General features: G+C 38.0%; 1 protein-coding gene across 2 annotated transcripts in view; it reads left to right on the forward strand.

Annotated features, from left to right (window-relative positions):
* ATP6AP1L (ATPase H+ transporting accessory protein 1 like) overlaps positions 1-17,879 on the forward strand; it is a 39,660-nt gene extending 21,781 nt beyond the window's left edge. For both annotated transcript variants that reach the window (XM_030323992.1, XM_030323983.1), the window contains 6 exons: positions 1,937-1,980; positions 2,237-2,298; positions 3,839-4,074; positions 9,869-9,919; positions 12,268-12,508; positions 17,129-17,879. In XM_030323992.1, coding sequence (XP_030179852.1) covers positions 2,257-2,298; positions 3,839-4,074; positions 9,869-9,919; positions 12,268-12,508; positions 17,129-17,431 — 873 coding nt within the window. In that variant the 5' untranslated portion in view covers positions 1,937-1,980; positions 2,237-2,256 and the 3' untranslated portion in view covers positions 17,432-17,879. The remainder of the gene's footprint in view (positions 1-1,936; positions 1,981-2,236; positions 2,299-3,838; positions 4,075-9,868; positions 9,920-12,267; positions 12,509-17,128) is intronic.
* Positions 17,880-21,627: the final 3,748 nt, after the last annotated feature.

The raw sequence follows: 21,627 nt of genomic DNA on the forward strand, positions 1-21,627 counted from the left end.
TATATCCCTAATTGTAAATATATTAAGTTTATGTAATATCATATATACATATAGGTCTTAGCAGTCTCTTAAGTATAGAGTTTAATCTGCATTCTCCTATACTATAGGTTCAAGTTATGAAAAATTTTAAATATGCAATAAACTAAAATTTTTTATAACATTTATGACACAATTAGAGATTTAAGCAATTGACATATTTAATGTTAAAGAATTATTGATATTTTCTAGATATAACTGGCCTATTATTTTTAAAAGTCCTTATCTTTTAGACATCCATACTTAAGTCAAATAATTTTTGGTATTTTCTTCAAAATAATACCACAGAGGAGAAGTAGGTGAACTCATAAGTGAAAAAAGATTGCTTATGACTTGATAATTATTAAAGCTGGATGTTGGGTACAAGTACATGCAGGTGGGAAGAGGACTTCTGTTTTTCTGTTTGTATGTGTGTGCTCTCAATATTCCATGATTATATTTATGTGTGTTTATAATATTCCATGTTAGGAAGATGTGTAGATTTTCTAAGTTAGCAATTTCACTTCTAGGAATTTATCTTAAGGAACTTCTTGGGGATATGAACAAACAATCTACAATAATGTTCAGTGTAGTGCTGTTTATTAATTGGAAACAATCTAAATACTTAAAGGAATTTGGTCAAATAAGTTGATACATTTGTATGATATAAATACTAACATGGAATTCAAAATTATATCAGAAAATCATGATGAGCACTGGGTGATATAGAATTATTCAATCACTATATTGTACATCTGAAACTAATATGACCCTATATGTTAGCTAATGGGAAGTAAAATAAAAACTTAAAAATTACATAAGAAAAATATATAATTACATGAGAAAATATTTGTGATATACGTTTAAGTGGAAAAAATTTGCACTGTTTTTAAGTATTATAAAAAGTAACTTATATGTGTTGTGTGTGTGCATCTCTGTGTTTGTGTGTGTGTGTGTACAGTCAAACAACAGAAGGATATATATTATAATTTATATCCTAGGGGTGCCTGGGTGGCTCGGTCAGTTAAGCATTCTACTCTTGATTTCGACTCAAATCATGATCTCATGGTTGGTGGGATCCAGCCCACATCTGGATCTTCTGTGCTGATAGCGTGGAGCCTGCTTGGGAATCCTTCTCTCCCTCTCTCTCTGCCCCTCTCTTGCATGCGCATGCTCTCTCTCTGTCTCTCAAAATAAATAAAATAAACTTAAAAAAATTTACATCCTCATAATTTTCAGAAATAGCTTTTTGGCAATTGGGTCTTTTTAAAATTTTTATTTATTTAAAGTGCTTATTTCATTTGAGAGAGCTAGTGAGTGCGCAAGTGGGGAAGAGGGAGAGAGGGAGAGGGAGAGAGAACCTCAAATGGGCTCCACACTCAGCGTGGATCCTGACATGGAGGTCAATTTCATGAATGGTGAGATCATAATGTGAGCCAAAATCAGGAGTCTGACGCCCAAACCCCACTCAGGCATTCCAAGTCCATCTTTTTTTTTTTTTTTTTTTTTAACAAAAATGATTGAATATTTTTGCTTTCATATACTGAGTACAGTGAGTATAAAATTTCATGGTAAAATATTTTATTATGTTTTATTGTTTGACTATTTGGTTTATTATTTGGTTATTTTTGGTTAAACCTCAGTGTTTAGCACACTGCTTGGCACATAGTAGGCCTTCAGTAATATTCACTGGATAAGAATTAGGGTTGATATTTACAAATTTAAAAAAATCTGAATTTTTCATGTTTTCTTTGAAGAACATGTATTACTTTTTAAAATCAGAAATTTGCTATGGAAAAGTAAACAGTTTGGACAGGTACTTTACCTTCTACTTTGATGTATCATAAACTGAGATATCCTCCTTAAAACTTCTTATAAAATCCGAAATTTAGCTATTCAGCATCTTTTTGTTTTTTTATAGTTTCATCTCTCAGACATCTTCAAATAAAGAAGTGGTTGTAAACGGTAAGATCTGTATTTGTCCTTATGATTCCTTGAAGGGTTGAGGAGAAGGTTATTGTCTGTCATGGGCTTCCCTGAACACTGGTGATTGGAACAGCAGTCTCTTATGTAAAATCTCTTAAACTAGTATATTCTAAATTATCAGTCAGAAGAGGCTCAAGCCTGGTATATTTCACATGGCTTAGCATTTTATTGTCATTCGGTTATATTAATAAATAAGTTACATTTAGCCTTTGTATTCGTATCATTTATTTGACAGATCAGCAGAGTAATGGAGATATGAAACAAACCCAGAATTGTACAACAGTACCAATCACACAGGTATGGATATGTTAGGAAACTAGATTGTATCTTAAAAAAAAATTAAACACGTTTCAATCAGGTCGGAGCCACTGTGAAAATATAAATAATAATTCTGTTAATAACTAACATTCTTGCTTAAGCTTTGGGTGGGGGAATGCATTACAGTAGTCTTATGGTAAAGAAAAAAAACTAAAGTTTTACTTGCTCTTGTATATTTTCATTACAATATTCAGCTTTACTTTTGTTACTTTCTAGGCAGGATCACTATAGTAACGGTTTATCTTTGGTTACTAGTAAGCTTGGATTGCTGCTGCTTCTTTAATTTCTGTTTTATCTGTACTTATCCTGGAGTAATTGGTATGAAATAGTTGATGTAGATAAGTAGATCTTCTTTCAGATATAGACCTGCCTTTGTGACTTCCAGGGTCAAGTACCAAAGTACATTGTCTTGAGCTTCCTAGAAATCAGCAAGGGTTTCATAAAATGAAGACTGATATTAGAATACCCTGTTAGTTTATGTATATTAAATGATCTGGAGCTGCACTGTCCTAAGCAGTAGCCAGTAGCCACGTGTGGCTATTTAAATTTAAACTCAAATGAAATAATGTTAAGTAAAATTAAAAATTAATGTCCTCAGTTGCACTGGCCACATTTGGTGCCATAAGAGCTACATATAGCTAGGGCCTGCTGCGCTGGACACTGCAGATATTAAACATATCCAGTATTGCAGAATGTTCTATTGGGCACTAATGGTCTGGAGAATTATGCTTGGTATCTAGAAGCCTCTTGTTTGTTGGTTTGTTTTTTTGTTTCACATGTTAATTTCTTTATTTTAAAGTCCTGTGTTATTTAGGTTCTTATTTTCATGGCATGTTGAATTTTTGTTTTTAATTACTAGACTTTTTTTTTTGAGCAGCTTTAGGTTTACAGAAAAAAACTGAACAAAATATAAGTTTCCTATATGCTTTCTCAATCACTCCCCACTCCAGTTTCCCCTTTATTTAACATTTTGTGTTAGTTTGGTATGTTTGTTAAAGTTGATGAACCAATATTGATAGATTATTATTAACTAAAGTCCATAGTTTACACTAGGATTCACTCTTTGTGTTGTACATTTTATGAGTTTTGACAAATGTATAATGTTATCTATTACTGTTAATAGTGTTTTACAGAATAATTGTTTCATGGCCCTAAAAATCTATGCTCTACCTATTCATCCCCACTTTGTCTCCCAGCCTGGTGACTTTTTAAAGTCTATATTGCTAATATTATCGTTTGCAAAATTGGATCTTTTTTTTTTTTTTTTTAACAATTTGGTCCTTTCCAATTTGGGTGCTTTGTGGAACTAGTTTCATATACTTTTCAGACATACCTGTCATTTTAGCTTGTTATGATTAAGATGGGTCTACTTGTCTCCTTTGTCCCACAGTAGTATGGACTCTGGAGCTGGAGAGATCAGAGCTTCAATAGGTTGTGAATTAATCCTTTTACTTCTGAGAAGCCTTTTGTACCATGGAAACAAATCCATCTCTTAAATTTTGTTTATTTGGTTAACTAGACTATCAACTACACTCTGAGCAGACAAGGACATTTGGAAAAAGAAGCTTGGAATGCATTCAGCCATCATAGCCCAGTTAATGTCTCTATGGATGGAATTCCTTGCATTCTTTTCTGGGCCAAAAGAATAACAATAAAATTTAAGAATCAGACCTGGCTGGATTTTACAGATGAAGCTTTTGGCCAGAAGGCAGCAGTGGACACTAGCAACTCAAATTGCAGTGAAGAAAGTGCCACGTAAGTTGCCATTAGGGTATTGTAGTCTGTTAACTGGGGGTTCGAGTTTTCTGACATTTCAGAAGATGGAAGTAGGTTCGTTTGTAGTTAACTTGAAACACATCTCTGAGGAAATGTTTAACATCTACAATGAAAGAAAAATCAGAAATTAATTTAAAAACTACTTTTCCTAGCTATTTTCTTGTTATAATACCTCAAGGAAAATCAGAGTTGTGAAAGAGGAGGTTTTCCAAACTCATTCTGAAAACTGAAGAGGACCCCAGGCTTGGTATCAACTCCAGATGTGAGGTGTCCAACTACTTTTGTCCCAGCAGGGAGGAAATCGTGTATCAGCAAGCCGAGTCCTACGTCTTCTACTGGGGGAAACCATGAAGGCTGACTCTAGCCAAGGAAGAGTCCCAATTCTAGAGAGTGTTCTGAAGTTGTGGAACGTTGCCAGTTTGCAGGGGTATCTTTGAATGGCCAAATTTCAGAGAATTCTTTAGAACAGTTCTTCAAAATGATTATAATAATTGTTTTTGATTTGAGATAAGCAGATTAAACAAATATCCCTTTTAAGGAGGAAATCAATGTCCAGTACCTTTCTCTGCTTTTAGTCATCTGAACAAAAATTTTTTGCTTGTATTTGTTTTGGTCAAGAAGGAGTAAGTCTGGCATGTCCCACTTGCTTTCTGTAAATCTCCTTGCTTTCAACATTTGCTGGTATAATGAAGGCTTTTGGAAGATTGTCTGCATTTGTTCTGGTCTGGTTGAGATGGGCAGAATGCTAATGTATACTGTGTATTTGTGTGTGTGTGCGTGTGTGTGTGTGTGTGTGTGTGTGTGTGTGTGTGTGTGTGGCATTTTTACTCCAGAACTTGACATTTCATTTAAAAATTATTGATGATGGGTGAAAATGGATTGTATTAGTATTACAAGTTATATTACAAGTTTTAGTAAGCATCTAGCCATTCAGAATGATTGTCTCTTATTAGAGAATTAGAGGATTCTAAGTATAAGCATCCAGAGTCCTCCCAGATTTGTTTATTCTGTTACAGCACAGACTACCAAAGAGACTCCAGCACTGCTGAGAGCTCAGGACTTGTTCCTTGGGCTCTAATTAATTCCCTACAGGGCTCTTTATTTGTGGTCAGCTGCCTGGAGAGAGGCTGATTGCCTAGGGATCATCTTGCCTGTCTGTGGCTGACTGGCCCTTCTTGATTCCATTTATTCTGACCACAGGATATTTGTGGGGGAGATCAGAGCACCACAGTTTTTTTGCTGGGCTTTAGAAATCTTAATGATCACTGGGAACCCAGAAACAGAAAAAATGAAAACTTGTCTTCTAGGCCCAGTTCTGCCAGTGAGCTTTGTGACTTTACAAATAGGAGCTGCCATAGGATCATATCTGTGAATGGAGGTGATGGCATCTATTAATTGTAACAGGCCTGGAGCATTTGCCATGGATCAGGCACAGAGCAAGGACTTCACGGGCACAATATTTGTTATTCCTTACAATACTTTTGTGAAAAAGTCCCTGAGTCACAGACCATTACCATCTGAAATCAAACTTCGTAGAGGTTAGGAAATTTGATAAGATCATACAGCTTGTTTGCTAGTAGAGCTGAGGTCTACAATGTTTTTAATAGTGGCATTTTACCTCCTCTCTCTTGGCGCTATCTCATAGCATCATGAAAATCAAATGGGGAGGGGCACCTGGGTGACTCAGTTACCGACTCATTCAGCTAAATGTCCAGCTTTGACTCAGGTCACGATCTCACAGTTTGTGAGTTCGAGCCCCGCTTTTAGCTCTGAGCTGTCAGTGCAGAGCCTGCTTCAGATCCTCTCTCTCTCTCTCTCTCTCTCTCTGTCCCTCTCCCTCTCCCTCTGTCCCTCTCCCTCTCCTCCTCCTCCTACCCTGATTGCATGTGAGTGCTCTTTCTTTCTCTCTCTCAAAAAAAAAAAAAAAAACATTAAAATCAAATGGGGAATTGTATGCATGAGAACTTGTCAGGGGCTACTCAAAGTGGTAGTATTATCTTCCTAACATGCTAATGATAAACTAGAGTAAAATAGTGCCTAGTTTGCTGGTGGAAGGACCTAGGGAAGCTTTGGTTTTCATAATGCACAAAGGAATAATTGGGTGGAACCTGACTTTTCTTCTTGGCCACCAATGTAATAATTCTACTGGGACAAGTTCTGAGTGAATAGCCCCCACCTCCTGGAGTACTGCTCAGGCAAGTGTGCCCACATCCAGGACAGCCCACCCAAGGGCATGAGTGGGAGGCTTCCCAGTACACGAAGCATGCAGGGACCAGATATTGAGTCCGTCCCTCATTCTTGTGAATTGTGGACATTAGTGGACATTTGCTGTGCTGGCAAGGAAATCTTCTATTCTCAAGAACCAGAAAGGGAGTGACTGAAAGAACAAACCCAAGTAAAGACATAACCATGTAGGGTCAAAAGCACAGATTAAAAAAATATGACCTTGTTTTAGTGCCTGGAAACAAAATGTTCAGGGAAAGGCGAATTGTTGGCAGACAGATTTGCTACGGAAGTCTTTTTAAATAGTGAAAGCCCTACAAATAGAGCATAATCTGAGCATCTGTGTGTATTTTGAGTTTAGGCAATTATAGTCTGAAGAATTCAGAGTCCGTTTGAAACGTGGGAGGTTAGGGCGCTTGGGAGAGTAAAAGCAGCTCTTTTTTGAGTGACTTACTAGATTGTATTTCTCCTTCGTGTTCTCAGGTAATGGTGCCGTGGCTGGCAGTTAAGAGCCTCACTGAATGATTGTCGAATTTGCTTTGTTGAAATAAAGCATGTTCTTTACTCTGCAGCAGAGCATGTTAACAGCTTTCACCAAAACCAGGACTGCTGGAGAGAACTCTTGCAGGGTCAGAAGCATAGAGGCCATTGAGCTGCTCCATCAGAAGGGGGGAGCCGTTAGGGTGGGCTCAGTGTGGCCTTGCTTTGAATTTTAGTTCATCAGCTACAGAGCCAGTTTATAGATAACTAAGCTATTCTGATTCCTTGGAAGAAGTAGAGAAATGTCTGTTAGAGTAAGTGACCAATCAAATTCATAAAATACTATTCAAGGAGTACAATTTATTTCTTAGAAGTTTTAAGTAATTTGTTAACTGTTAGAATATTATTAGAGAAAGGCCTTTTGGAGACTTGCTTAACTGAGTAAATTACCTCATAAAGTATTTATAAATGAGTGCTTTTAAGGTGCCTGAGCTTATAATGTTAGGAAATAAAGATAATTCTCTTAGTGACTTTATTTACCAGGTTTATTTTATAAATATCCCTTACCCCATAGATAGTATGAAGATAAACTTTAGCTCAATCACTGACATTTCTATTTCTTGATAAGTAGGACCAAATTAATGAGATTATATTTGTGGGGTTTTTTTTCAAGTTTGTAATTTTACATTTTATGGCTACCCACTTTTGCTTTTTTGGTTTTATGGCATATGTTGAGGTGTTATAACTTCTAGACATTATAATGTCTATTATATAGATAATATATAATACATAATATATTATAAATTTGTATATATTTATATAATATATATTTATAATATATAATATATAAAAGGATGCAGCACCATCCTTTCTGTATTTACATTTTTCACATTTTCTCATTTCAGTTATTTAGCTTTTTCTCATTTTTATTTTTCAACCTTATTGAAATATAATAAAATACACTAAACTGCACATGTTTAAAGTACACACTTTGATCAATTTTGATGTGTTTGTACACCCATGAAACCATTACTATAATCAAAACAGCAAACATTTTCATCACCCTGAAAAGTTTCTTTGTGCCCTTTAGTGATCTTTCTCTCCTGCCACTCCCACCCCTCCAGGTAACCACTGATCTGTTCTCTATCATTATAGATGAGTTTGAATTTTCTAGAATTTTATATAAACATACTTATATAGTGTATATTCTTTTTTAGTCTGGCTTCTTTCACTTAGCATAATTATTTTGATATTCTTCTGCTTTGTTGCATGTGTCAAAGTTACGTTCCTTTTTACCGCTGAGTAGTAAGTACTCCATAGTACTCCATAAATAAGTACCACTACTTATTTATCCATCCACCTCTTGTTGGAAATTTGGTTTTTGCCCCAGTTTTTAGATAGCTTTCCAAATAAAGTCGTGTTAAACGTTCATGTGTAAGTCTGTATACGAACATATATTTTCATTTCTCTTAGATAAATACCTAGGAGGGGAATGGTCAGATCATATGGTATATGTATGTTTGGCTTTTTAAGAAACCACCAAATTGTTTTTTTGTACCATTTACCTTCCCACCAGCTTTGTGTGAGGAGGTTCTGGTTGCTTTACATCCTCACCAACACTTGGAATGGTCAATATAAGACTGTAAAGAAAATATCTTTATTGTTTCTGCATGGTTAGCAATTTCTGGACAAATTTTACTGGGACTTGGGTTAAAAAATAAGCCTTGGAGTTAGTTAGTAATTTTGTTAGATTCATCTCCTTAGAAGAAAGTGTTTACCTTTCAGGAGTACTGAACCTCAGGACCATGGACACATTGCAGGGTTTGGAAACCCAGAGAGACTTCTTGTCTTCCTCTTAGAAATAATTATTTACATTCATGGTATTAGACATGCAGCCGTTTGTCTCCTTTAAGATGAGCTATTTGCTCCCATTCAAAGGCTAATAAAACTCATCTGCTTACATTGTGAGGTAGGTAACTAGTACCCTTCTCTTTTCATGTTTCCAGGACAGTTTTTGACACTATGGAAGCAAATGTTTTCTTCCTCTCTCAGGAGGTGAAGGGGTACCACAGTCTCCCTCTTATATAAACTCCCAGATTCATAATTTTGGTGTTCCTCATCTGTATTACAAATCTCAGTATGTACAGGATGATATCTGGCTCTCATCATGTTTCTAAGGCAGAAGAATTCCGTTAAAAGGTGAATCAGGGCACCTGGGTGGCTCAGTGTCCGACTTTGGCTCAGGTCATGATCTCACAGCTCTAGAGTTCAAGCCCCGCATCAGGCTCTGTGCTGATAGCTCAGAGCCTGGAGACTGTTTCTGATTCTGTGTCTCCCTCTCTCTGCTCCTCCCCTCTCAAAAATAAGTAAATATTTTTTAAAAACTCTTTAAGAAAAAAGGGGAACCAATATGGTTATTGCTATGAGTTAGTAATAATCTGTCTCTGCTCCCAGAAATCTCCTGTTAACTTTTACAAAAGTGTGAATAAATATGGATTTTAAAAGCTTAAGAGTCGGTTCTTAAAAAAAAATTAGCCATTTCAATTACTGTATCATGGTGCTTTTATCTTATTGTGGTCTTATTTTATATTTTGCTGATAGCTAATGATGTGCTGAGTATCTTTTCATGTACTTATTAGCTATTTGTGTATTTTCCTTTGTGAAGTGCCTGTCTTTTCACCATTTTTAAGTTAGGTTGGTTGCCTTCTTATTATTGAATTGTTAGTGTTATTTATTATATTCTGGATACTAGTTCTTTGTGTATATGTATTGTGAATATTTTCTCTTGTTCTGTGGCTTGCCTTTTTTTGTTTCTTAACACTGTTAAGAGTATTTCTGAAGAGTAAAATTTTGAATTTAATAAAGTACAGTTTATCAATTTTTCTTTATATTTCATACTTCTATTTTTTTTTTCAAGAAACCATTGGCTACCCCAAGATTCCAAAACTGCTATATGTTTATTCTGTAAGTTTTATAGCTTTAGTTGTTCCATTCTGAGGTAATTTTGTAGTAGAGTGTTATGTAAAGGTTATTTGTATTTTGATGGATTATGTTCTTTCTGTTTTCTTAGTTTATCTATGAAGTTTGGTGATGCTGAAAGTCCCAAAGGTCTTGATATAAGGTAAGTATGGATACTACTTTAAAAGGTCATAAATTTAGCACTCCAGTTTAGTTCCATATAATTTACTCATTCAACATGTAGTAAGTATCAAGGACCTCCGATGTGCCAAGCACTGTGACACGTGAAATGCCACATTTAACTAACTGTACAAAATCAGTGATTTTATGGTGGGATCCTATCATAATGCTTTCTTCAGTTTCTACCAAAGCATCTGTGTAGTTTTTCCTTCCTCAGTTAAGACCTAGAAATCACATGAACCTGAGAATGTAATAGACTTTTTCTTCTGAGCAGAGACTAAAATATGTGTAAAGCTCTGAAGCTGTGACTCTGGTTTGAAGTTATTTTCTATATAATACCTTACAGTGAATCACACGTCATTTAATGATAGCAAAAAAGTCTGTGTTAGCTGAATTTCCCAGCAGACAACACAGGCTTACATCTTGCTCTGCTTATGTATGGAAGAATATATCTGCCAAGCAGTTAGGAACTGCTCCAGGAGTGGGGCACAATTTGAAGGCATTATATACTTTTTCTTATAATAATGAAATGTTTCCATTTCTATAGGACCAACCTTTTCATGGAGACAAACAGCCGTGTGTTTAACATTACTTGAAACACCAGCAGGGTGTGGTAGGGTAGTCTTTCCTAAGCTGTGTTCCATGGAACACTTCTGCTCTGTAAAAATATTTACAAGATTCCTAGGAAAGGGGTTCTGTGGTCAGATGTGTTTGAGAAAGACTGTATTCCATGTCCTCCTCTTGGAGATTGACACTATAAATTTGTATTAAACTTAAATTTATTAAATTTAATGTATAAAATTAAAGTTACTATGAAGACATGCTCTTAAGGAAGATTCCTGCACTTGGTAACTTTGATTAACCTCATGTTTCCTGTGTTTATCTCGGAAAGCTCTTTCCTCAGAATATTTGTCTACATGTCGTGGAACACTAGTGTTTCACTGATCATAATTTAAAAAATACATATCATCATATTTCAGAGAAACTTTATGAGGAAAATAGAATCCCACAAGGTGAGTAAACATATATACAAACCCAAATACACATATCTGTTTCATATAGGAATGAGGAATAGTTTTTATTCAAATAGCACCTTTTTTTCCCCAAAAGGAAATTAGCTTTATGATTCTTATTTTTTCTGATGATAAGGGTATGTGGCAGACACTGTCAGTACCCTAGCTGTGTCGCTTTGGGCATTTCCATTTGAGAGTACTGTAGTCCACCAGCTCAACTTTGAATTGTCAGCCCTTCCTTACCTAAAAGCTTTCTTTAGTCAGAGAGGTCCACTGCCTCTTATCCCTACCTCAGCAGCTCTCAGTCAGTGACTGAAAGAAGTGTATAAACACCCCAGCTCCCTCACCCTCAGATCAGATAACAGGCATGTGAACTACCCTGTCTCCCAGGGTACCCCATGGGCATCAAACCCCACTTGCCCATAGTGGAAACTTGCTTAACAATGTGTCCTTTTGGGGTGCCTTCTACTCTGTCATTTCTCTTTTTCCTGTTTGACATATTTTGAGTGACTAAATTGCCAAATAAGTTTGGGACCACCTCCCCAAATACTTCTATTCACATCATTGTCTCAGGGTCTGCTTCTGTAGGGGCCCAATACATGTCCAGAAAACAGAAAAATCAGAAAATGTTAATCTATGAAAAGAACATGAAAATTATTCATAATTTAACCTCCATTTGTAATCATTAATATTTTGATCTCTGTCCTTCCAGAATTTTTTCTATGTAGTCATACATTTTTTTAATGAAGAAATGATCATGACATATTAATAACTTTTTTATTGCTAGAGAGTATTCCATTCCAAAATGGCTAAGAGTAAGGGCTCTGGTCTCAAATTGGATTCAAAGCTCTGCTCCCATACTTAATCTCTGAGTAAATTTTCACAGGTTTTTTCCTTAACTCCACTGTGTTTTGATTCATCACCTATGACATGAGGGTAATAATATTGTGTATCTCATGTTAAATAATAGAAGGGTGCTTGACACAGTAAAAGCTTTTATTATTAGTTTTGACCCTTATTTATTTAATTCTGTGTTATTGTCCATTTAGTTTTCCTCAACCTTTTGCAAAGTAAAATCAAGTTTTGATTACAAAAGAAAATAAAACAGGTTTCTTTGTGTTTTTCTTTTTGAAGGAGTTTGTACCATTCACTTTTATTCCTACCCATCAGGAAACTCTTCTCCAGAACTAGAAGTAAACTCTCACTGAGCCAGTTCTACTACCTGACAAAAGAGGGTGCAATTGCTCTGTTAATAGATGATTTCCTGTGTAGCAAAAATCAAGTGCTTTAGGAGTGATACTGTTGTAATCTTTTTCAGATTCACCCTTACCAATTACAAAAAGTCGTACATCCAGAGCTGGTTTAGTTTGCACAGAGTTGAGATTATTTTCAATAATTCGATCCAAGCAATTTTTAATGCCACTGGCATATATGCTCCATCGAGTTATTCCTACCACTGCCAGCATGTCAGCAGCCTGCAGCGTTATGATGCCCTCTTGTTGCCCAGCTACGTGGATGATACTTCAAGCCTGTGGGAGGTCACTTTTGTTGATTTCCAGGTAATAAACTAAAACAGGTGCTCAGTGCACCTGTATATTTGGTGCCAAAAAAACCTCAGTGTTTGAAAACACCTGTAATATACATGTTTAGGGAAAAGAGAGGAATGGATACCTTTAAAATAAGGTTGGTATTTTTTTCTTTATCTTCTAAGTTTTGAAATGGAATCGGATAGAATGTTTCCTCTCCCTGTGCACTACCCACCGCCTATGCCTCCTCCCCACTTGCCTTTACATTCACATTTATGCAGTCACTAATAACTACCAATGAGGAACGCCAGCAGTTGAAAGTGGAGTGAAGCTGTGGTGTGAAGTCCCGTGACTGACACTTCCTGGAGGGAGAGGCCCTTCTGGGGAGAGGAGCTGCTGGGCAATGATTTTATTTCCTTCTGGCGGTGGAACAGTGATCCTATCCGGACAGATAAGAAGTACATTTGTAGCCTGAGTGACAGCTTTGGCAGTTAGCATAGGAATGGAACTGTCAGCCAGGGAGTCACAACTATCCCAGAAGATCCTCTTGAAAGTACTTGGGGAAAGGCATGGGGAAAGGCTTAGAGACATCTGTCAACTTCCTCTGTCCTGTTTACCTGTTTAAAAAAACTTCCCTTGTTCTTCCAACTCACTGAAATAGGCAGGGTTTTGCTTGCCCTTTTGTGGACACTTTCCAATCTTTTCCAAAAGTAAATAGATTTACTTCCTCTCCTCCCAGCTTGGAGACGGGTGGTGTTGAGAGGCAGTTTGGGATAGGGAAGGAGCTTGCATTTTAACGTTTGAAAGAAAGTCTTGGTTTCAAATTGCTTGTCACCTACCTGGGTCAGCTACTTCACCCTCTTAATTTCTGACCTTTCTTTTACGGATGTAAAGAAATCATGGCCTAAGATATGTGACAACACCCAGGACTGTGTCAGCCCTGGATTAACAGTAACTACTACTTTTGAGTCCTCTGTGTCTGCCAGCACTGTTGTGGTTATTTTACATACTTTGTTTTCAAACCTCATCATAATGTCACAAGATTGTTGTCATTATCCCTGTTTTACAAACGAGTTGCCTGAAGCTCTGATGGTTGCATAATTTCTCAAAGTGATATAACTGGTAAACGTTAGAGGCAGAGTTTGAATTCTGGACTATTTGACTTCAAGGGCACATTATAGCATACATAATGCAGATGTATTTATCAACGTTTATAAAGTATATATTATATAGATTTCTCTCACTTGCCCTTTAGAAAGAGAAGCAGGCACAAAGGGCAGGAAGTAATAATGAACACATGGAATAATTCACACATTATCCTGCCTGATTGGAACAGAGGAATTGCCTGATTTATACCTCTACCTTGTTTCGGAAGTGTTTTTTTTTTTTTTTTTTAATTTTTTTTTCTCAACGTTTATTTATTTTTGGGACAGAGAGAGACAGAGCATGAACGGGGGAGGGGCAGAGAGAGAGGGAGACACAGAATCGGAAACAGGCTCCAGGCTCTGAGCCATCAGCCCAGAGCCCGACGCGGGGCTCGAACTCACGGACCGCGAGATCGTGACCTGGCTGAAGTCGGACGCTTAACCGACTGCGCCACCCAGGCGCCCCCAGAAGTGACTTTTAAGGTGACTTACAGAAACACTGTACGGAAATTAACTTTGAAAAATGTACAAACCACTTCATACCTATTAGGATGGTTATTATTTAAAAACAAACAAACAAACAAACAAAAACAAGCAAACCCCAAACAGAAAATAACACATGTTGGCAAGGATGTGGAGAAATTAGAAACTTGTACATTGCTAGTAAGAATTGAAAATGGTGTGGCCTCTCTGGAAAATGGTATGGTATTCCCTCAGAAAATAAACAGAATTACCGTGTAACTCAGCAATTCTACTTCTGGGTATTTACTAAAAGAATTGGAAGCAGGAGCTTGAACAGATATTTGTGTATTCACAGTAGCATCATTGACAAAAGCCAAAAGATGGGTGGAAACAACCCAAATGTCCATCAATGGATGAATGAAAAACAAAGCCTAGTGTATATGTGCGATGGAATATTAGCCTTACAAAGGGAGGAAATTCAGATACGGGCAACAGCATGAATGAACCTTGACATTACGCTATGTGAAATAAAGCAGACACAAAAGGACAAATATTTGTATGATTTCACTTAAGTGAAGTATCTATAGTAGTCCTATTTGGAAACAAAAAAATAAAATGGTGTTTGCAGGGGCCTGAGGGAAGAGGGGAATGGGGAATTAGTGTTTAATGGCTGAGTTTTGCAAGATGAAAAAGTGTCCTGGAGATGGGTGGTGGTGATAGTTGCACAATAATCTGAATGGACTTAATACCAGTGAACTGTACACCTAAAAATGGTTAAGATGGTAGATTTTATGTTATTTATATTTTACAAACAAAAAAGGGGTTAAAGACATGGGGCTTAAGAAAAAGGAAGAAAAGATTAGTTACAGCCACCAGTGAGGCCATTACGCAAATCCGCGAGGCCATCTGTCTGACCTGGCTAGAAGCAGCACAGTGACTTGGCTCTAAAGCTTTGGAGCGTCTAGTATATGAAAGAAACGCTCAGTTACATGTTCTTGAGGTCCGTAAGACTACTGAAAATGTGCTTGCAAGGAGCACTTTCATCCCTGGTCTGGGGCTGCATGTGCCAGTGTCTTCAGCAGTCTGGTGAACACAGCAGTGGATGTCAGAGGTGGGCCTTTCTAGGCCATCCTGAATGTAAGCAGATGGCGGAATGCGAGCTCAGTGTAGGCGAGAGGTGGCGGTGTCCATAGTGGTCAAAGTACGTACACAAAAGGCTGCATTCCACAGACGTGGCTTTGCCCATCTGACTTATTCTAAGAAGTACAGAGTGATGTCACGTGCATGGCAAACTGAAGGACTGCTAAAGTGTAGCCGGCATCACAAAGCGTGTATTTATTCAACACGGGCTAATTTTTGCTTCTTTGGAATGCAGGCTCAGTGTTGCCATCTTTTGTCATTTTGTCAAGAGCTTGACTCTTCAGGCACTAGCCCTTTGAGGACTCTTTGCCTCTTTCTTTTCTTTCCTTTTTTTTAAAATTAATTAATTTATTTATTTTTGAGAGAGAGAGAGAAGAGAGAGGGAACACGCACCTGGGGCGAGAGAGAGACAGAGGATCCAGAGTGGGCTCCATGCTGACAGCAGACAGCCTGATGTGGGGCTTAAACCCATAAACTGTGAGACCATGACCTGAGCCAAAGTCAGACCCTAAACCTACTGGGCCACTCAGGTGCCCCTCACTTTGCCTCGTCATAGAAAGGCGGGCCAGGGATCCCAGAAACCAGGCCAAAAGTCTCCTTCAGGAGCTGTTTTAGATTCAGTCTAGTGCACAGATAACTGGGCAAGCAAGGCCTCTAAAGTCTACGGCTACAGTCATTTCAGCATGAAAATATGCAAGAGCACCTACTTAAGTCATAAAAATGAGTTGTCACTTAAAGCCTTCATGGATAATTCAGTTTTTTGATGTATCCCTTTAAAACCAACTAGGTGACCGAGGTGATGCTATGTAGGATTCTTTTTCAAAAGCCAGCTAAGTGTGGGAGCTGCCTTCCATGAAAGATTGGTCTTATTTAGAGTAGTCTGTAGCCCAGTTTCTTTCATTGCGACAGTATTTAGATACAGAGCCAGTTGTCGATTTGAACCTCTTGTAGTTCCAACTATTTGAGCCACTTCATCTGCACATGTGAGAAAGCTCTTCTTTCCATGCTCTGGGCAGGATGTAAAACAAGGGCTGGTATACAGCGCTTCCAAAAACAATACCAAGTCTGTATGGTACAACTGATAAAGAGGGGGAGGTAGCGTCTGGAGGAAGAAGAGACAGAACATACCAGGAGCTGTGGAATTGTAAACTGAGAAGTGACTCTGAAGTCAAACTTCCTGGGTTCGAATTATAACTTCATTGCACTTAAAAGAATCAATACATAAATAAAATAAATAAAAAATAACTTCACTCCAGTTAATGCCGAGTGACTCTGGGCAAGTTACTTAACTTTTCTGTGCCTTAGTTTCTTCATCCATGAAACAGTAACTTATTCATAGGCTTTTGTGGTTTTTAAATGAGTTAGGGCAATATCTAATACATAAAAAATCTTCAGTAACTGTTAGCCTTTACTATTAACTATATTTTTCCTCATTGGGAATCATAATATCTACTCTTAAGAGATTCTTCCTGTCCACATCCTGTCAACAGAATCAAAGGCAGAGGAACTGAGACGTATTATTCTTTGTGAAATTATAACTAATGTTTATAAAATTTTGAGTGCACTTTAAATTTTAGTGACACCACTAAGTTATGTTTTTAGATGAACTAGAGTATTTATGAGGATCAGATGACAAGAGGTTTTATTTCAGAGCCTTGAACTTCTTGAGCCTCTTAATTATGGTAAACATACATCGCAGAGTATCTGGGTCAGTTTTGATTAAAAATTGTTTCACTGTGCCCATAAGCACACTCACATTTGTTGGATCATGTGCTCAGAGCATTCAGTGAAGTATGGCTCCAGTGCCTTAAATTTGATTGATTAGGAGCCCAGAAGCCTCAGCCCAACTGACAAGTAGATCTTAGGAGAGAAAGAGTATGTCACTTCAGCTTTTTCTCCTTGACAGATCCAAGGCTTTACCATCAAGGGGAAGCAGTTTGCCAAGGCCCGAGATTGTGCCTCTTCCTTCTCACCAGCAATTCTGATTGGCCTGGCCATGTCCCTGATCCTGCTGCTGGTGCTAGCCTACGCTCTACACATGCTCATCTACCTGCGATATCTGGAGCGGCACTATGATTTCATCACCTCTCCGGCCCACTTCCCCCACTTCAAACCTCGAGATGCCGCAGAAGAGAAGGAGCTGCTAAGGAGCCAGGGGGTCGAGTGCTATGAACTGAGAAGCCAGCAGATCTGCAAAGTTTATGTGTAACAGCACAGACCCCTCTTCCTCACGAAGTCCACAATGGCCAATGAAAGGAGTGATTTCTGTTGTGTCCTCTTTGACTTATGATATAAAATTTTTACCTTATGGCTTGATTTTAAAAAAAAGGAAATACATGCAAAAAATACATTTTGGAGCATCCGCTGGCCTACTTGAGGCAATGAAAAAGTTATCCCAGGAACCCCACAGAAATAAATATGATTGTTGCCCCAAATGTACTTTGAAAGCAAAGGGGTATTTCAAATTAAGACAAAAAAAAAAAAAAAAAAAAAAAAACCACGACAAAACCCAAACAACAACAACAACAACAGCAACAGTAACAAAACCCAAAACCAATGATGTCATTTAGAGCAGGGAAAACAAATTTGGTCCTCCTTGTCTGTGCCAGTTTGGATGTGCTAAGTACAGAAATAATAAAAACAAAGGTTATCTGGAAGTTCTGAATTTTAAGTATTTTGTAATAGTTTGTATTTTTAATTTTTTTACTGTTTATTTATTTTTGAGACAGAATGCGAGTGGGTTAGGGACAGAGAGAGAGGGAGTCACAGAATCCGAAGCAGGCGCCAGGCTCCCAGCTGTCAGCACAGAGTTCCACCGGGGCTCAAACCCACGAGCTGTGAGATCATGACCTGAGCCGAAGTCGGATGTTCAACCGACGGAGTCACCCAGGCGCCCCGTCACAGTTTGTATTTTTAGAAATTATATCCCAATTTTGTTTTAAAAATTAGTCTCTTTTACAGAGATTTTAGGGAAGAGTATTGTCAATATGGTAGAACACTTTATTCAAAGGCTGTCTTGTCATTTTACTTTGCTGTTCAGAGGCAGTCCAGTTCAATTTGTGAAGGAGGGGTAATAGTCTTGGAGTTTCTTACGTTTTCCTTCTGGCTGTGGTGGCCAGGCTTGTCTCGTTTGTCTGGTGCAGACCTGCATTAACCCTCCTAGGTACCACCTGAAATAAACAACTGAGCTAAGAACAGGGTGCTTGCTATGCAAACAGCTTCAAAGCAAATCCCGTAAACTCCCTTCCAATGAAATAGTGTTCCTCCAACTCTTCTTTAATAGAAATTCTGCAGTTACCACTACTCTTCTTACAACCACCTTTTTCCGTATGGATTTCTCTATAGTCTTTTCCAGTTCTTGACAGATACTAAAGATTGACTTGGTCTGGATTTTCACCAAAGCTTCTCTAACATGCCTTGTATATTAAAGAGATATCATGTGTAGAGAATAAATTGCATTTCCCTAAAGAGGGTTCCATATGTGATCTACGCAAAACTTAGAAAGCTGATGGGAACTATGTGGGATAGAGGTCACGCACAGAGAAATTGAATCTTTTGGGCAGCTGTGGTAATGAGTTTACAGTCAATTCTGTGGTCTATAACTAAGAATCTTGATTCATGTACTTATTTATACCAAAGTTGATCATAGGGAACACACCCTCAAGAACATAGGAATCTAGGATTGATTATTTTTTCTGTTTAGTCTAAAACCATTGGGGACTCTGTTAGCATTAGAGAGTGGGAAAAGGAAAGATCATGTCATTCTGTAATGAAATTTTCATTGTGGTCGCTTTGAGTGTCCATTGGTAGTAGAAATGATTGCTGTGGTAGGCCAAAGGTACTTGAAGGGTAAACATAACTTATGGTTCAACTGAGACACTTTTAATTTTTTTTTCAACGTTTATTTATTTTTGGGACAGAGAGAGACAGAGCATGAACGGGGGAGGGGCAGAGAGAGAGGGAGACACAGAATCGGAAACAGGCTCCAGGCTCTGAGCCATCAGCCCAGAGCCTGACGCGGGGCTCGAACACATGGACCGCGAGATCGTGACCTGGCTGAAGTCGGACGCTTAACCGACTGCGCCACCCAGGCGCCCCCTGAGACACTTTTAAAAGTGAAAATGTCATTAGCAATTCCAGTGTAACAGATATAAGCAGGATGGTGCTAGACAAACTGGGATAAATAGTCACCCTAGATATAATAATACCATACAGGGCGATACCCTGTAAGGTAAGGTGGCTCTTTCTTTTATTTTTTTTTTCTTTTTAAATTTTTTTAATGTTTATTTAATTTTTAGAGAGAGAGAGAGAGAGAGAGCACATGAGCAGGGAAAGGGCAGAGAAAGGAGACACAGAATCGGAAGCAGGCTCCAGGCTCTGAACCGTCAGCACAGAGTCCCATGCGGGGCTTGAACTCACAAACTGCAAGATCATGACCTGAGCTGAAGTCAGATGCTTAACCTACTGAGTCACCCAGGCACCCAAGCTATCTCTTTCTAACTGTACTGGAGGGCTTACAGAAAGAAAATAATAGCTTAAGATTTAAAATTCACGGCTCAGGGCACTTGGGTGGCTCAGTTGATTCAGTGTCTGTCTTTTGATCTCTCCTCAGGTCTTGATCTTAGGGTTGTGAGTGCAAGCCCTGTGTTGGGCTCCATGCCGTGTGTGGAGCCTACTAATAAACAAACAAAACATTCACAGCTCAAGGCATAGTTAAAAAAAAAAAAGCCAGAGAGTTTCTGTGACTGATCTACAAGGATCTCTTACCTCTTACCAAAGAACTGACATATTGCAGATCAGACACACAGGTCTGATTCTGCACATTGGTAAACTGCCTTGTGGGTGGAATTCACAGCCACCTTGCTGGGTCTCTTAATGAATATGAGCACATCGATTACAAAATAGAAGAAAATTGAAATAAGAATGCTAACTTTGGGAGAACTTAAACATCTTTAAGGATATTGAATTCCAAATTCCACTAAGTTTTTCTTGCTAGCAGAAACAATCATGTGAAATGAAGCTATTCTGACCTCACCAAAGATAGTTACCTTGCCAGGGGATGTCAGTTTTCCTCAGTGTCTGTAGGTAATAGGAGTCACACTCTAGCATATCCCAGGGAACCAATCGCAAAGTCAAATATGGGAGAATAAAAATCGCAAGGTTTTTCTAATTTATTCAACGAAAGAGTTGGAGGAATACATGAGGGGAATGGATTCTGCAGGTGCTAGCTCAGAGAGGGAAGTGTATAATTTTAGTTTGGGCTGAACTTTTTAAATAGGTTCTCTTACCGAATTTTGGGTTAAATATTCTGGTTTGAGCAGCTGGGAGTATTTCTAACATTTTACTCATCTGGTTGATTAAAATCTGGACTCAACAGTGACATTCACTACGTGAAATAGACCAGAAATTCATCAGTATAATATACAGGAAGAAAATAAATTTAGCAATTTAGAGAATTGGGATGTGGGAATGGATTTATCATGCATGTCCTTCTCTCCATCCCCACAACTATTTTCTGTGAAGGCCCAGAGGACACTTCTGTTGTCATAGCAGTGAACTGAAAAATACATTGGGAACATAGCACTAGCATTTTTGAAAAGTGCTCTAGTGGCTGTCCTCTGCAGGCTGTGGATGAAGGTAAGAGATACTTACTCTTCGTGATTCCTTAGTCTCAGTGGGGATGCTAGGATCCTGGAGTGGCAGAGGTCAGATAGCAACATAGCAACCTTAAGGGACTGTAGGGCAGGAATGTTACTCAGGTTAGATCATGTTTGTTAATAGTAAAGTGATCTATGACACCTGTAGCAGGGCAGCCCATACAGTACTCATTCATCTGTATAATCATAATAAAATCGATCCTCATATAAAAATGCCTTATTTCACCCATCATGGTGGATTCCCAAAGTTGAGTCTGGTAATGACTCAATTAGACAGCTCTTAACTGAAGAGACCTCCTTAAAAAGGGTTTTTGGTTTCATATTTAATGTTGAGCATTATCATGAATAATTTTATGCTTGTCCATTAGGTGCCTTTTTTTTTTTTTGGTATCACTTCAGGTAAAGAACTTATGCTATTTCCATAGATATCTTTATTATTAACCAATCAGGTATGTGATTATTGCCATGTAATTGTTAGTGCTGCAGGAGTAAGCCTAAGAGATGTTGGTTTTTCTGGGAAGTCTGGAACAATATGGCAATGTTTGACGTGAGAAGGAGTTGACTGGGAAGGTAATGTGGGAATGACAGATGTGGCAGAAGGAAACATATATGCAAAGACTGGACTTTATCACGTGTGGAGAACGATGACTAAATTTCTGTGGGCAGGCACATAGAATGTATTTAAAGGAGTGAAAGAGAGATGGAGCTGGAAATGAAGAGGGGGAACAGGTCATTGTGCTCAACTAAA

This window comes from Lynx canadensis, chromosome A1 (assembly GCF_007474595.2).
Source record: "Lynx canadensis isolate LIC74 chromosome A1, mLynCan4.pri.v2, whole genome shotgun sequence".
NCBI lineage: Eukaryota > Metazoa > Chordata > Mammalia > Carnivora > Felidae > Lynx > Lynx canadensis.